This window comes from Triturus cristatus, chromosome 4_1 (assembly GCF_964204655.1).
Source record: "Triturus cristatus chromosome 4_1, aTriCri1.1, whole genome shotgun sequence".
Classification (NCBI taxonomy): Eukaryota; Metazoa; Chordata; class Amphibia; order Caudata; family Salamandridae; genus Triturus; species Triturus cristatus.
In genome coordinates this window covers 1,016,803,738-1,016,818,082 of record NC_140585.1, presented here as the reverse complement: position 1 = coordinate 1,016,818,082, position 14,345 = coordinate 1,016,803,738, and the positions used below count along the sequence as shown (strand labels likewise).

Here is a 14,345-nt window from a genome sequence, read left to right as displayed (position 1 = left end):
ATGTTGTGATACAGGGGTTCCTTGGTGTTATATAGTTTACAAACAATTGACTCTCTGCAAAGAAACTGAATATTGTGACAGCTCCTGATTAGGTCTTCTCTATTATTTTTTTATGAGTAGAATGCATATTCATTAGAAATGTTCAAAGAGTTAAAAAAAAATATCATCAAAAGAGAATAGAGATAACATGGTGCAATGATTTTGAAGTTTGCCATATTCAAGGTTCCTTCAAACTTCCCCTCTTTTTTCCAGACAGTGCTAGCTGCCATTGTGATGGTGAATTTAAAGGGCATGTTTAAGCAGCTTGCGGATGTATCACATTTCTGGAAAACAAGCAGGATTGAACTGGTAAGTGCCTGGCAGATGCAATGCACATTTCTACTTCCGGTTAGTAGATTTGGGCGGACAACATAATCACCGTTTGTTTGTTAATTTCAAATAGTCAGCTTTTGTCTCACCTTCTGCACTGTTACATTGTTTTACATAGACTTTTAAAGTATGTTGTCATTTTTGCCCTTTGTAACTCCTCTATGAGAATACCCTGGATCCACTGTCCTTCCTGTGAAGGAATATTTATTGCATCCTTGCTTTTCCTGCATGTCTCCTTGGCCAGACACTTCCATTGCAGGTTCTTTGGTCTCCATTCTCCTTGTACATCCTCTCTGACACTCACCCTCCTTCCACAGCCTCCTTGACCTACCCTTTACTGCAGCACCCTCTTTAATCTGCCCCACTTTCACTATGGACTGCTTGGCCTTCCTCTTTCTTTCTGCAGTCTCCATGGATTGTCCCTTCCGAGTACATCCCCTTAGACTGCTCCACTTCCACTGCAGCTTAATTTTTCCGTCTCTCCTTCCCCACTTCCCTAAAGCGGGGACTGACCACAACCTCCTTTGCTTTCCTTATCCATCTACAGTTTTCTTAACCGGTCACCCTCCTACTATAGTTTTTTTAAAGAATATACATGATGTATTTTAAGGCAGGCTCATCACAAGTTCACATTTTGTGATATTTTGCCACTATGCATATCCCTAGATATTGAAACTAAGAGCTTAACTAAGATCCTGAACTGAGACTAGGTCCTATTTCATTGCTATCCAGAGAAGAAGCCAAAGGCTGAGACCATTGTGGTAATCAGGACACCACCTGCATACTCCAGACACTTTGAAGCTCTTCTAGACAATAATACTAGTGGTATGTGTGTTGCCCTTTCAAAAGATAGTAAAAGAAAACTGCATATAAAGAGCATATAGAGAATAGAGAGCAACCTTGACAGGTGACACTGAAGATGTCAAATGGGTCATAGGGGTAGCTACTGATTGTCACTGAAGCTCCGGTGGATCAAAAAAGTGTTGGGAATCACAGATGATGTACCACTGCCCAGAGAAATGGCTACTTCACCCGATGAAGTGGCTTTTCGGTTTCTAAGGTGATCAGTGCCTTTGAAAATTTAGAAGTCTTAGTTCAATCAACTGGGGCAGCTCCAAAATTATTATGGCTTATACTGTCCCTCCCTGGAATGAACCTGTATTGCCATGATGATATTAATCCTGCGATAACCGTTCCAAATCTATTAGCACCTCACCTGGCATAGAAGTTATTATCTGCAAAAAGCCGCGAGCAGGGATGATATGAGCCTAATGCAATAATGAACTTTACTTTTTTCAGAAAGACCATGATTTGTGCCCGTTCCCAAGATGAAGGGGTAGAGGCTCCCAACATTATGCCTTGAAAAGGAGATTGAAGGACAGGCAGTAGAGACTCCTGAAAACTGTGATTATCTCTGTTGGTAGAGCACCAGTACGCACTGTCTGGACACTCGGAGCACACCTATGGCATCTGAAGGGTTCTCAGAAGTCACTTGAGCTAATAGACTGACAGTGAGGTCAGTAGACACTGATGGCAACCCAATCAGATGTAGATAATGCTTGGACATGAGCAGACGTGGGTCCCGTGCTCTCCATGCCACTGGAATCAAGCTATCCTGGCTGAAGAGGAGTGAAACCCCGAAATCGGTCCTAGGATGCTTGTGTCCAGTCAGGACCTGGCTTGGCAGTTCGGGCTGGACTGTACCCATGAGGCACAGGGTCAAGACTGATTTGCATATGGCTGGGTTCAAACTGGAACGGCATGGTGAGCAAACAATGGATTTAGGCCCAGATCTCTGTACAGGGGTGAATGTATGACATTGTTCTGCATTCTGTCCATCAATTGTTTTTGCAATGGACATGAGAGCATTACATTATTCTTGCTATTTTGTGGTGAATAGCTGTGGGTCATACGGAGCACAGGACTCCGTAAACTTAGTGTGCAGCTTTTCCCAAAAATGTCCTTTCCTTTCGGGATATCTTGTCGGGTATTACTGTCACGTGCTAGAGCAGCTAAAGCTGTGACTGTTTTGTCATTAAATATAAATGTATAGTATTTTGATGGCTGAAATTGTTGAGCAATATGATCTGAGCCCAGAATCTCCTCAGGATGGCGTGTGCATTACTGTGAGAGAAGTATCTTGCTTGCACTAGAGCCACATGTTGTTTCGCTGTCTCAGCTATTTGCATATACAGAATCTATTCATTTTTAGAGCACTTTTGCTGCCATGGAAGCTATTGTTTGGTATGTCCATGCATTATGGCTTTCTGTCACCTACAGTGGGCCATGAGAAGGTATATGAATTATTTAAAAAAAATACATCAATGGCTTTTTTTAGTCTTAGGGATATATGGAGCCTCCGAAAACTCAGAGTATTTAGAGGTGCATGAAAAATGTTGATGTATATAAGAGAGTGGCACATGATCGGATACTACAGTCAGATTAAAATGTACCTTCGAGATTCCCGCCAGTTGTCTTCTCACTAAGTAGTTGATGCAGTAGTATCAGGAACTTACATGTGAAAAAATGAAGATACGCCCGGTCAACTGGATGCCTCCATCTCCATGTAGCTTTTGAATCCAGTCCATCTGTCTGTCAAGGCAGTCATAAGCCCAACAAACTCTCTTCGTTCTTATATGCCATCTGGGATTAGTGGTATCCTTTTACGGTGCCAAAAATACAGTTAAAATTGCATGTTAAAACAAGCAGATCAGTAAATGTGTATAATTTGAGCATCAAATGTTGAAAAATATCCGGAGTATTGGTTTTTAGGCCTATATAAGGAGCTTAGCTAGAACTGGAAAATCCCTATTTTAATATGGGCCAACACTCACGTGGTCTGCTATCTTCTTGAATATGTATGTGACGTTATAGAAGTTACTTTTTGAAGGATAGCTTTTAGTAAGTCCTCAGCTGTTCCAGGGTTAGGGGTGGGCGAAACTGGCAAAATTTGACTCTGCGTAATTCCACAGAGTTACAAAAAAGGTCCATGAGATTCCGCGGAGTTCCGCCAACAGGTGGAAAATATGCAAATCGACAGTAGTGCGAGCAGCTCTGAAAAAATCAGCACAAATGGCACCATGCGCTATGTATGAGTGCGTGGCCATTCAAGCTGATTTCGCTGCTAGGTAAGTACAAAATCTACTCCAAGAGCTGCAAATCTACTCGAGAAGTAGCTACTGTGACCACCAGTGACAGCTGGGGTTAGAAAATCGCATTTGGGGACGCCAAACTTGTGCTCGCCAGCTCTCATTTCTGGAGCCCCATGGGAAACAAATTACGCCACAGGGCGATTGGCAGAATTGTGCCGGAACTCTGTGTTACAATAGCAATGCGGAATCGCCAAATTCCAGCAATTCAGCTGGCTAAATGAAAAATTCCACCCACCCCTATTTAGAATCAGCCTTTGGCATTGTTAATGTTGATGCTCATTTTGCATTTGTTAAAGATGCAGCTGCTTCTGTCTCCTTATATCCACAACTAGGCTTCAATCATCCAAGTCATTTATGGAAACTTATTCAGTTGAACATGCTAATAGTTGAAATTGAGTTCTTTGGTTCAGGATTTAGGTGGCGTAATATAGGTCAGAGGTTTGCTGATTTTCTTGAAACTGTTCAAGTGGATAGTTAATTATTTCAGACATAATTGAGTGCCTCTCGTGAGGCTCTTTCCCTCTCTCCATGTTTGTTGATGAAGCACAGGAAAGGCTGACAGAGACTGAAACTGTTAATGTCTAGGTCTGGCACTAATTTCATCACCTTAGTGTTGGGGCTTTGTTTGAATTGCCCTTGTTCTATTCCAGAAGTCTGACCTGGCCTATTAAATCTGGGCTGTTCGAAAGCCTGTGTGTCATCTCGACTCTCCGTACCAATGTTCTCTTGACCACCCGATTGTTATAGCCATTGTCATTCTTTCTAGTCCCTCGAGAGCACAGATATTGGGGAGATCAATAAGGACACTGAGTTGTTATCAGCCTTCCCCAATGAACATTTCTTTCTCCACCTCTGTATTCTGTGACCCACTTTAATCCCTTTATTCACCCACAGGGCCAGGGGTTTGTTAGTCCTCCTTTCCCCTCGTTCCTTTGTTTTCCCTGAAAGGTGTTAAGGCTGAGAGTATGTTGTGGACTTCACCCCCAGGCGACACTGCATGCGCCATGGGTTTCTTGGTTACCACTTCATTTCCTGAATTGCTTACTCATCCCCGGTTTCTGCGAGAGACCTCCTGGTGTGGCCTCGTGTTTGCCAAACCACCCCCTGCCTATGGCCTCCACGGAGTTGTTACCCAAATAAAATATTTCACTGTCAGGGGGCACGCGTTTTTTTGGTTGCTAATTGCTAATAGGCCTTCCAGCAGCAAAAGCGGGCAAAGAATGAATTAGATGGTAAGTTTCTTCAAGCAATGTGTGTCGGAGAAGGCGCTGAAACATTATCACAAACTAGGGTTTGAAAAAGTGGGTGTGCCTTTGTCCATCTCAGACTCCCCTTTTTGATGGCTTCTTTTAAACTTGACTCTGTCACTCTGTCACTCTGTCAGTGTAATCGACACTGGCTCTCAGTCTTTGGGTTCCTCAGATTCAGTGTTACCATATTCCAAGTGGCCTGAATGTTGCAAAGATTTCGGGCTTTCGAGAGAATGTAGCAAGAACTCTAACTTCCCCCCCCCCCCCCCCCCCCCACCCAACCGTCCCTGTACCTTTGCATTGCTATGTGGCAACGGATCACCACAGGCGACAGGCCGGTGCTAGTAAATGGTCTTATCAATTTACAAAACTGGTTTAAGAATAAGACTTGGGCAAAAAGCAGTGGAAATCTTAGTAGTGCGAAGTGAGTAAACTATTTGCAGACAAAGGCCGCAAATAACAACACTTTAAAGAAAACGCAGAGGCGATTTGTGACAACGGGCCTGGCCACCAGCACCCCTCCTTGAATTTCCTCAATAAGGACAATAATGACAATTTCTGTGCATCTGTGCCTACCTGTGACACTTTCCCCTGTGCAGTGTTATCCACACAGAGGCCTGCACAGAGATGGAGTTGAAAGGCCAGACGAATGGAAAACACACCACCTAGCACCCAGAATGGAAAGCTCAATCGAATGTGCCACTGAAACCGAGGCTCTACTTACAAGTCCATGGTGAAACAAGCATTGGCAAGGCTTACCGGTTTGGTTTTACTGTACTAATGCATGCAGCATTAGCACATTAGCCCAAGACACACTGAAGGGATCCAGCAGGAGTGGGCAGATAGTGTAACAGGTGTAAAGTAGTCCTCATGTGGCGCAATGCAAGTACTTGAGTGGAGCAGGAAGGCAATACACTCAAGTAGCTGATAGAATTAGCTAATAGAAGAATATGCCACTGGGCTGAGACGATATGTGACTGACAAATTCTCAAGCAAGTGGCTGAAAGAGGCTAGTTGAAGAAAGCCAATGGTTCAAAGGGGCAGAGCCAAAGCAAATTCTGTGTGGCTTATTTATGAGCCCTTGCGACACTTTTTCGCCGTCGGTGCATCACTTTTTGTGACGCACCAGCGGTGTAAAAAATGTGCCATGTTGCGCCCTATTTACAAAGTGATGCATCTAGGCAGATGCATCACTTTGTAAACCACTGCACCCCGCTATACCTGCATCAGATATAATGTATGCAGGTTGGGCGTTCCCCTGCATCCAAGCCTCGTAGAAGTCGCGTATTTAAATCTAGAAGATTTCAGTGCGCCACTTCTAGGACGCTACTGCGTCAATATCTTACGCCTGCAAAAGATAGTGAAACACAGTCTTGCAGCATAACCATAACACTAATGCATGCATTTATAAATCAGTCTGTCAAGAAAACCAGAATTAAAGCTACGCAGAAGGAAAAATTGTCAAATTGGTAGTAGATTGAAGTGTACAGACTAGTATCACATCTAAAGGGCTGTGCTATTCACCTGCACCCTGTGCATTGTTGCTGCCAAACACTTATGTATATGACCCTACAAACACACAAGCATTACCAAGGGCTAATGCCATTCATATGCTTTCACGTCTTTGATGAGGTTGCTCACTTGCAGCAACACGACCTTATTAAATATGAGGATCCGGCATGTCCGACAGATGAAATTGATGTCATGGCAGGTGTAGCGCTAGCCTGCCAAACCTCCCCCCTAATTATTATGTTCATGCATTATCCCTACTAGAAGTCACTGCATCACTTTTGTTGGCATCGGCTTTACTGTGAGGGACACGTTATTGATGAGCACAGATGACCGGTGCCTACACATGAACTTGATTAAAGCGGTAGGTATTCCGGTTTATCACTAATGACCATTCATGATGAATGTCCGCTTACATCATGTCAGGAGCATCAGCTGATGAGACCGAGAGTGAGGGCTGTTACCAGGACACAGAGGACAGTTCACTTGTTTTGGAAGAATGTGAGTAACATATGCAACTTACTGGCTGTTAAGGCATCCAACAGCAGTTGCTACCATCAGCTAGTTAGCACATGCATACATTTGACAGAACACCCCTGACCGCAAACCTCCACAAAACCAAGTCATCCTCTGGTTGCATTGGAAACATTTGGAAAGACTACCAGGACTACGGAAAGATGCTTTATTGCCAAACTGATGGCATAGGGTTCTCTATACAAGTACTAAATAACGGTTACAATAACTAGACGTGGGTCCTAGGTATGCTTCCATGCAGAGATATCTACCCATATACATCACCATTGCTGTTGGCCCCGTTCCCTTCAAGGTAGCTTTGATGTGACATTCACTATCTGAGGCCTTTGAGACTTTAGCAGTGTAATTGTCTCTTGAGCAAACTGACAGTGGTACATGCCCACTGCATCAGCATCTTCTAGCTTTTCTACTGGAATATGCAGATGCAGGTTAGAAAACCACGAGCTTTCCCTCACACTCAGCACACATGCAGCAAAGTAATCTCTGCCTTTGCTGATATTTGTGTTCTGCTCTCCTCATGTTCCCACAGACTGCCACACTGGTGAAGCTGTTTGGGAGCGGTTAGTCTTGTGGATTGTAGCAGATGCGAGGATCCAGAACTCAAAAGGAGCAGATGGATTTTCAAGCCCAGCGCCTTCAGCTGTGGATAGGAATGTGAGTGACCCTGAACATCGAATGTCTCCTCTCATACAGCTGACACCTAGTAATAGTTGCACCGCTGAAAACAGCTGTGAATAGAAGTATCTTCATTGCAGCTTTAGCCAGGATCTCTCAGGGTCTACCCAATGCCTTCACCTCCGCACAGACTTGCACCAGAGCGATAAGTCCACATCAGTAGGTCATCTGGACTCGCACACAATGCTGGGGCTAACTCGGTACACCTGTGCATTGCAGAAGAAAAGGGACTAGTTCATCATGCTAAGTTAGGATGCGTTCGTGGTGTTTCGAAGAAACATGTAAGAGCTGCAGCATACAGAGTTTGAAGCAAGCCTTAGAGGGTAAATCGTAGTGATTTAAAGCACACGTGGTCATTATTATAATTGGTTTTATTATTTATCTCTTGCAGAGCACATAACCAGTCATGGATAGAGTCTCTCAATGCTTGATTATGAAAACAAAGGGAACTTGAGGAACTAGATGTAATTATCTGGACAATTTACTGGGTAAAGAGCCAGGTTTCAAGGGCTTTTCAAAATTTAAACCGATTTATTTATTTTCTTTGGGTACTGGTGAGGAGTTCCACATGCGAGGGCCCTGAAAGCAATACGCGTTACCTCCCCAATGCTGTAGACTGAAGTATGGGGCTGTAAAGAGAGGGGGTTGGCAGACCTTAATTCTCGGGCCAAGTTGTATTTGGTGAGTTTTTTAGCCAGGGAAAGTGGGGAAGGAGGAGTAGTAGGTGGTATGCATTAGGCATTCAGTTTGTAATGGATCCATTTTTTGACTGGTAGCCAGTGCAGGATCTCTTGGCAAGCAGAAACATATTCATTTGTTTTTGGATTGAAAGTAATCCATATGGTGGCACTGAGGGAGGCTAAGGTACGAGGAATTGCAAACGTCGAACTGTGATGAGAAAAAGGAATTCGCCAGTGCAACTTTATGGGGTATAGAAAGGAATGGAAAGATTTTCTTTAGGGTTCTTGGTTGGAAGAGACAGGTTTTGTGCCACTGCTGAGGTCTGTGGGTTTAAATATAATTTTGAGTATAGGATAAATCGTAGTTTACTGGTCACTTTTATTTGGTTGTAATGGTGGCCTGACGTTGTGGGCCACAGAGATTGATCACATTTATTGATTTGGTTATAAGTGGGGGTTTCCCTTTTACCAGGGTTTAATTTTAGGACATTTCTTTGCAACCAGACTTGAGTTCCTATTAACTTTATGGACAGGTCAGAGGGACAGCTGCTGGGTAAACATGAGAGACTGCAAGCTAGATGAATTTATGTATATCACACATAAGCTTGCATACTCTCTGTCAGTCATCTATCCAGCATACTTCTCTTTCATATCTGGGGGACGTGAATCTTTGGGCACCATCTGGCATCAAGGTGTCCTGTAGTTCCAACATCAATGCTGTCACTGTCATTGATGATCAAACACATTAAAGGTGATTGGAGGAATGCTTGCAAATAGTTTAAACCACTGGCAATCGCTTACCATTGTTTATCACCCAACCAGGCCTGCCCTATGCTGATCAGTACTGACCCTGATCTTTATGGGAACAATCCATCCCCAACTCCCAGATGAGGCTTTCTCCAGAACACAAGGAACCTCAGACCCGTTTAAGCCTTTTTAAGAACTTGTCAGTGAGGTATAGCTTGCATACTGAAACTCAGCAAGAAAAGAACCCATGTATGGGCATGCCCTTGGCCACCTAGACTTTTACATCAAACACATAAAAGGTGATGAAAGTAGTGCTTGCAAATAGTCTTGGCCAATTGTAGTTGCTCTGAGTAGCATGCAACCCCATTATTTTCCCCCCACTCAGCCACTCCAGACAGAGGCCTTCCTTATGCAGAATAGAACAGAACTAAGAAGTCTTCAATATCCTCTTTGTTGAGCTGGGCAGGCTCATTACGCTATGTTGAGACCCAGAGTAGCAGGGCCTCAAGTTTGATCTGATCCTCAACATACTCCAGGCCCAGTACCTGGTGTGGGGACTAGACATTGAGATCCCCAATAACCGTATACAGACCCTGTTCTCCTCAAGTTGCAGGGGACTTACGTCTCTATAGCACCAAAAACCTGCGTGATAAGTCAAAATGGGGATACATTTCAGTTTAAATATTTCAAGTAATGGCAGAATAGTTTTTTCCAAGTGTTGTAGCAAAGTTAAAGAAAGACCCCACTGCTTGGCACAAATCGAGATTCCCTATGAGAAAGTGGCAAGTGTGTGCACGTGGCAACCAAATATAATTATTCCCAATGCAGAATGCCCTCTCAATAAAAATGGTTGCATGTCTCTGACATGGTGTTTTTTTCTGAAGCATGCGGTCATTGAAAGTAGCTCCAACAGGTAACTGCTGTAAACAAAAAGAGATGTGATAGTTGCAGAGTGTATAGGCTCATGGGAGTTAGGAGTGGCTTGCTTAGCTGCCTCCCAGTACCCATAGACAAAAGAATAGGATCTCCTAGGCAAGGTTCTCGACATTTTGGGGCAGCCGATCTGCATTCCAGAATGTCAGCAGCTTTCCATGATGTGTGTCATTCACATTCTTGGCTGATCTTTCTTACAGAAATGCCTCCTAATCGCCTTCTGGTGTTATTACAGAAACCCATTTGTGGCTTTCATTTTTCACCTAAATGTAACATATAATTCGATAAAACTTTGAAAAATGACGTTTATGCGAAATGCTTGGTCGTGACTGCTAATAATTGACATGGCCAAAGGCTTACAGTTTTCTCTAAGCAGGCTGTCTAGCTTGAAATGTTGTGAGGGATCTCACGTGAACCACTGTCCAGCTGGCACCTTGCCAGATTTAGACCTGTACACCCCAAAGTGAGCCACTGTAGACAAATTACTAGGCGAAACATTTCCTCCTCAAATAATGTGCAGTAATCCTTTGGTTGCGTTTTGGGTATAATTTGCTGAACATGTACAAGAGTCAGCCTTCCTTGAGTACCCCTTTTGCATTCGATAAAATCTAGACAATTAAAAAAATAGTCCCTTATTATTTTCATTGCTTGGGATCAGACTTGTCCTTGTGCTGCCTTGTCTGGGCTCAGACGCGTATGCTTATCTCCTGTTCCTTGCTTGAGGCTGGTCTTCCACCCACCTTGTCACAGCTCTGCCTGGTCGGTCTTCCACTGAGCCTTCTTGGTCCCTCTTTCATTCACCCTGTCTTGAGCTGAGGTTGGTCTTTCAGGCTCAGTTTGGTGCTCCATTGGACGTGCCTGGACTCACATTGGTCTTGTATTTGACTTGTTTGGTCTTTCATTTAATCTGATCAGACTCACGCTGGTCTTTCATTTGAACTGCTTGAGGCTAAGGAGATGGCGTGGAGTCTGTAGGGTCTGTTCAGATCTGGCTGTCGGAGTATGCCAACCCGTTCAGACTGTTGCGCCTTTCATCTTTTTGAGGAAGATAAAATAGGCCACTTTTTTTGTTGAGTAATATTAAATATGAACAACATATATAATGAAAATCATTCTATTTTATGACGAAAAAGAACACCTTAAAAAATATTGTTTGTAATGCTATACAACTTTCTGGTCTTTATTTTTGAGCAATGATATGTGAAGTTACATTGGGCTGGAAGGCCAGTACTCGTATTATTAACTCATAATTCAATCATTCTTTCCCCAGTGCATGCACATGAAGCAGTACAAGAATGCATGTTAACGCACGTCTTTTTTATTTTTAGGCCATCTGGGTTGTGTCTTTTGTGGCCTCTGTTTTCTTGGGATTAGACTATGGCTTGCTTGTGGCAGTGGCATTCGCAATCATATCCGTGGTTTACAGAACACAAAGGTTAGATTTATTATTTTTACTTTCCAATCTTTTTGATGTAAAATTGTAATTAATTAAATCATGCACGGTGTCATTACCTAATCCTCTTCTTCTGTAATTAGTGGGTAGAGAGCACTTAGCCTCTATCCAATACTTTGTTGCAAGGTACAGACCAGCTAAAGATTGTTTTGGCCAAAATGTGCTCAATGTTATCCAATAATTATGAATTAGTGCAAAGCCGGTTGAAATTCGGTGGCCCCAACTTTTAAGTCTTATCTTTAAAACCTCAAGAAGCTTCATCTGTTACGAACTTAATCTAATCCTTCTTGTTAAAAAACCCAGGACGTTTGTTGCAGAATTCCTTCGCTACACAATAGCCTGACCAAATCCCACATTTGGTAACAAGCAAAGGGATCCACCCTTATGGAAAAGAAAGGTAGTGTTCCTCCAGACCTAGTGTGTCTCCTATGGTGATGGAAAGCACACAGCTTTGTTAAAATACCCCTCACCCACCAAAAGGACCCTTGGTGGTATGCTTCATCATCGGGGTCTTCCCGTCCCGCTGCGGGACGGGGCGTGCTGCGACCTACGACTATGTGGGAGCACTAATTTTATAACAATACTATGTGTGGTGTAGGAGTGTGAGTGAAAGGGTCAGAAGTGAGTGAAAGTGGTGTATGATTAAAAAAATACCTGGCTCATGCCCGACCCTCTTCACGCACTTCAAGAGAAATGGTCCAAAGATGGTATCGAGATGGATGACGAGGAATGGCAGGACGCCGTTTCCTCGCCCAGAGTTGTGGCAATACCTGCTCGCCTCCGATTAGTTCAGCTTAAAATCCTCCATAGGGTTTGTGTGACTGGACCTCAGCTCTTACACATGGGGAGATTGGACGGGGGTGAGTACAGACGGGGGTATGGGCAGGTGGGCACCTTTATGCATATAATGTGGGAATGCGAGTTTAAACAACCATATTGGCGCCTCATACATGACACCATTAATGCAGTCTTGTCCACACATCTTCGCCTGGAAGCCCGTAGATGCTTAATAAATATATGGGAGCCGACAGACCTCAATGACTACACGACACAGTGGGTTACTTTGGGGCTTATGATTGCCAAAAGAAATATTGCCCAGCGGTGGGGAACGCTACTCCCACCTACAGTGGGAGATTGGGAGAACGATTTGGACTGGTCAATGTTTCGGGAGAAAACAGTGTATGTGTCCCGAGGGTGCCCTAAGAAGTGGACTCGAGTATGGGGTTTGTGGAATGCCTATCGGTGGGGATATATGTCAACTTCCCCTTGCCACAGGCAGTGAAGATCCCCCTTCACCCTAGACTTTCCAGGAAATATTCTGTAATGGTTTTTATTGCCTACTGTAGCCGTGTTGCCGGATTTATCACTTCCTCTGTAATGTGACTGAAATGCTGATATTTGTTAATAAAAAGTATTTAAAAAAAAATAAATACCTGGCTCTGCGGAAAAATAGACTTTAATGATCCTTTGAGCTGATATTGTTAAAAGTGGGGAATAAGACGGAGGTACTGCGGTTTAATGGGCAGTACTTCCTGTGTCGACATGTTTCAAAGCCCTCCCCTGGCTTCTCATCAGGACCTAAAAAGATCCCTTCTACACTCAAAATTTCAACAATAAAACGTGTGATATTATAAGGTAAATACTATGTAGTGCATATAACAATCTACATGCACTGTATACTATACCCAAGTAGGTATTTATGCTGGTATGGCTCTGGAAGAACAAAAACATAATACGAAATTACATAACACATACACCCTGCACCATTTGTGGTGGTGACCTGTGAGAAAAAGTGATATATTTTTGTGTGTAATAGATTATTCCTATCCATTACGTTTTTTAACTGGTGCTGTGTTATGCCGGCGAAATGAGACAGTACAAGACACGAACAAACAATGAACAAAAACCACACACTCTATTGTAAGGGACCGCGTACTTTGCGTGTCCACTTTGTATAATACCATAAGTCTCTATTGTATAATCCAAAATCATTTTTAAGTGCAATATGTCAGAAAACCTGTTCAATAGGTTAGTTATGTACTTCTAATTAGCCCATTTAATGCATCATGAGCCTGCAAAACGAGAGGGAAGGAGCACCTGTAGTGAGACACTGAAAAATAGAAAGGCAGAACAACCGCCGTTGGTTTTGAACTCTAACATCCTTTCTCAGCAGCGTTTCTCTGTTCTTATGCGGCTATGCCGTACTCACGTTATCAAGGTTACCTCCTCGCCTGGACACTACCTCATTGCGGCTCTGTGGAACACTGAGCCTGCGTGAGGAGTCCCTTTTTAAGTTGAGTGCAAACCAAACCTGCACTAATTGGTTGGTAACTGGGTGAGGGGTATTTTAACAAAGCTGTGTGCTTTCCATCACCGTAGGAGACACACTAGGTCTGGAGGAACACTACCTTTCTTTTCCATAAGGGTGGATCCCTTTGTTTGTTACCTATTGACTAGAGGAGGACGTATCCACCTTTTATGCTCTTCTGAGCACCACCTCTTCACTCCCCCTCTTGGTTATTTGACAAATCCCACATTCTGCAGACACACTACACCCTGCTCCAGACACTATTTCCTGCTCCTCCACAGCACATCCAGCTCTTCAGCACAAGAGTCTGGTCTTCACCGCAGCACTTTCATCCGCACAATTCCCCCCCTCTCTCTCCACTGAGCCCCGTTCCCGCCATAGTCCTTTTCTCATGCATCAATTGCCTGTGGTTTCACATGTAGCAAAGGAGCATATTTGGTCACTTTGTCCCTTGACCATTGGCACATCTCGTAAGGCAAGGAAACATGAAGACTAAATACGTGGAGGCAAGGAAACACTGGCAATGGACATATTTTATGCTGTTGGTACAAGGGTTACAAATTACGTGACAAAAATACATTTCTGTAATGGGACCCTAATGAGAGGTCTTTGTTCACAGTTCCAAAGTGACCATCATCAATATGTACTATTATTAATAGACTATCAAAAAGGTTCTTAATTCTTAACATTTGTTGGCGGGTTTCTGAGAAAAGTAGTAAAAAAAATAATTACTCT

At 43.4% G+C, this 14,345-nt stretch overlaps 1 protein-coding gene across 1 annotated transcript in view; it reads left to right on the top strand.

The window, feature by feature from the left end:
* SLC26A5 (solute carrier family 26 member 5) overlaps window positions 1-14,345 on the top strand; it is a 321,585-nt gene that overhangs the window by 236,342 nt on the left and 70,898 nt on the right. Inside the window, exons 12-13 of the mRNA XM_085653953.1 lie at window positions 253-348; window positions 11,178-11,284. Coding sequence (XP_085510079.1) covers window positions 253-348; window positions 11,178-11,284 — 203 coding nt within the window. The remainder of the gene's footprint in view (window positions 1-252; window positions 349-11,177; window positions 11,285-14,345) is intronic.